This window comes from Micropterus dolomieu, unplaced genomic scaffold (assembly GCF_021292245.1).
Source record: "Micropterus dolomieu isolate WLL.071019.BEF.003 ecotype Adirondacks unplaced genomic scaffold, ASM2129224v1 contig_3538, whole genome shotgun sequence".
NCBI classification, from domain to species: Eukaryota; Metazoa; Chordata; class Actinopteri; order Centrarchiformes; family Centrarchidae; genus Micropterus; species Micropterus dolomieu.
The window spans coordinates 1-2,674 of record NW_025732528.1 but is presented as its reverse complement, the minus strand read 5'-3'; the positions used below and the strand labels follow the sequence as shown (position 1 = coordinate 2,674).

The 2,674-nt window shown below is 38.4% G+C and overlaps 1 protein-coding gene across 1 annotated transcript; it reads right to left on the bottom strand.

The window, feature by feature from the left end:
* Window positions 1–1,336: 1,336 nt before the first annotated feature.
* On the bottom strand, window positions 1,337–1,910 carry LOC123964601 (laminin subunit alpha-5-like; the record flags this gene model as incomplete). Its single annotated transcript, XM_046041476.1, has 2 exons — window positions 1,337–1,507; window positions 1,792–1,910. Coding segments are annotated over 2 exons (290 nt in total), but the record flags the coding sequence as incomplete, so codon positions are not given.
* Between the last annotated feature and the right edge of the window lie 764 nt (window positions 1,911–2,674).

Sequence of the window (2,674 nt, the reverse complement as noted above, 5' to 3'; positions counted from 1 at the left end):
CAGCATGAGTTATTTTCATCAATATGTAGTCATATTTAATGTTTAGTTAAAGGAATAGTTATACATTTTAGTGAAATATGCTTATTCGCTTTCTTGCCCATAGCTAGATGAAAACACTGACAGCTCAGTGCAAAGGTAACACGATATCCGCCTACCAACACCTCTAAAGCTCACTAATTTACACGTTACATCTTGTTTGTAAAATACTGGCAGGCAGATTAAAAGGTGGTATAAATCCTCTTATTTAACGCTCAACAGGAATGTAAATAACCCATATGTCACAAAATGTTGAACCATTTTAAAGACGTTTATTTATATAGACAGATTTATGTTTACTCTGGGGACAGAAAGCGGACCTGCCCCGGACGACCTGAGAGGTCTGGATGGTTCATAACGTTGCAGAAGAACAGAAATGTATTTCGGCCCAAAACCATTCAGTGCTTTATAAACCAACAGCAGTACTTTGAAATCAATTCTGTGACGGACAGGAAGCAAGTGTAAAGAACTCAGAACTAGAGTGATGAGATCCACTTTTTTGGTCTCAGAGAGGACTTGAGCAGCAGTGTTCTGATTCAGCTGCAGCTGTCTGATTGATTTTTTAGGGAGACCTGTTTTTCTTTGTGCAAGTGGTGTCACAGTATTCTACTGATTCCACTACAGCAGGCGTCAATGAGCCAAGATTTGCAGGAACACTTTGGCAAAGGCAGAAAAAAACACTGATTGCTAGTGAACATGGATGTAAACAATGCTGGATTCAAACTTTGAAGCTTTGCAAAGGTTTTATGAGGAAGAAACGGGATCAATCATATTACTGAGACCTCAAGGACACACAAAATGCATTTTGGTGAGTAACTCTCAATATAAATACGACCTGTTTGTTCACAAGAGCATACATTTATTAAATATATTTTGGAAAGATTAGACACATTTTTTAAGTTAACAGACTGATCTCTTTAACTCTACTAGACCAACCAAGGGACCATCTAATGTGCATTTTGGAAAATGCTTATTGGTTATTGTTGCCGGGGGTTAGATGAGAAGATTGATACCATTCTTATGTCACTGGAATAAGTATGGAAACATTAAGTCAAGTCATGTTTAATCTGTACACAAACTTATTTTCCTTAATTAAAACCTCATACAGCTTCAATCAAGTTAAGTTAAAGCATATACAGAATATTCAGAACATTCATATATGTATATAGATGTGTGATTGTGTGTAAAAATTGGTTTTGGACTTTAAAGCTATTTAAAGGAAGGGTTAGGGGGAATGCAAAACTTTTCAAATACACTAATCCATTGCCTACAAGATGATCACTTTGTTGCATTGTCTTACCCTGCGGGTGACAGTGGGGTCACGGAGCGCTTTGCCCATCAGGTGTCCCAGCAGCGTGTTGGTTCTCAGGAAGCGAAGCCTGATGTGGGTGGCCTTGGTGAACTCCCTCAGCACTGGTGAGTAGGAGAAGTTCATCGCCCCGGGCCGACCGTTCACCAAGGACACCACGACCTGGGAGAGGTGGGGAGGAGGACAACAGCATTATCAGCTAACTAACAAGTGTTAGGAATAGATACATAACAGCCTGGGAAAGTCCTGCAAACCTAAGATAAAGAAAAGCAGCAAATCCGTACGTTTGCTACATACGCTTTAAACATTTTGTTGTAATTGTTAAGTTTTGCAAAAGTTATTGTTATATAATTTTATTGTCGATCAACTAAAAGATTGACTGAATAATTGTTTGAGCTCTACAGTTATGGACATTAAATCAACATATTTTATCCGCAAACACTCACCTCTCCATTTTCCAGCGGGACTATACGTGAGTATTCGGTAGTGCAAATGACGTCGTCATCATTGTTGATCCTCTCAATGGTCCTCTGTCCAAAACGCTCAATACAATCTCTCTTGGAGGCTAAAGACACGCGCACACACAAACAAAAGAAAAGCTTGTAATCAGTTTTTAGCAAACATGTGAACATCGCCTCATGTTAAACCTGAAGAATGTCAACCATCTTGTGGCATTTTAATGATGCGTCTCAGTGTGATAATTAGAAGAGGGTCTTGGTTTGGTGGTGGTTTTTGTTTTACCCAGCAGTCCTCCTGAAATATACCTCAGCTGCATTTTCAGCTTCACAACAGCTGGAATGAAAATCATCAACACCCACTGACTACACTAAGCCTGTATAACTTGAACTTTTTAAGCATAACCTAATGGTCAAGCAAACTCTGATCTAAATCCAAACCTTTTATTAATCATTGAATCACTGAGGCTATTAAAATGTCACAATGTAATCACAAATTACCCCAAAATGTCACATTTACAGGGACATGGGGGTGCTGTTTGAAAATTATTAGGAGAGAGGTGGTTTCATAAAAGTATTTTTTTGTCTTTAGTGGATCAAGTTCTCTCCACACAGCGTATCATTTGTCACTTTCCTACAGCAGCTCCCACCATAAATTTATCATGCATCTTAACAGAAAGCAGTAGAAATATTGTAGGTAGATTGTTGCAAAGAAAATATTAACGCTGGGGAGAGCTTTTGTTTTTTTAAAGGGTAAACATAACTCTCTCCCCACCTCTAAACTTTTGGTACAATCCCTAAAATCTGTGGATATTTAGCATTTATTGCCGCTTGTCTTTCTGTGTTGTGTTTCAGGCGCTATATAAATAAAGAT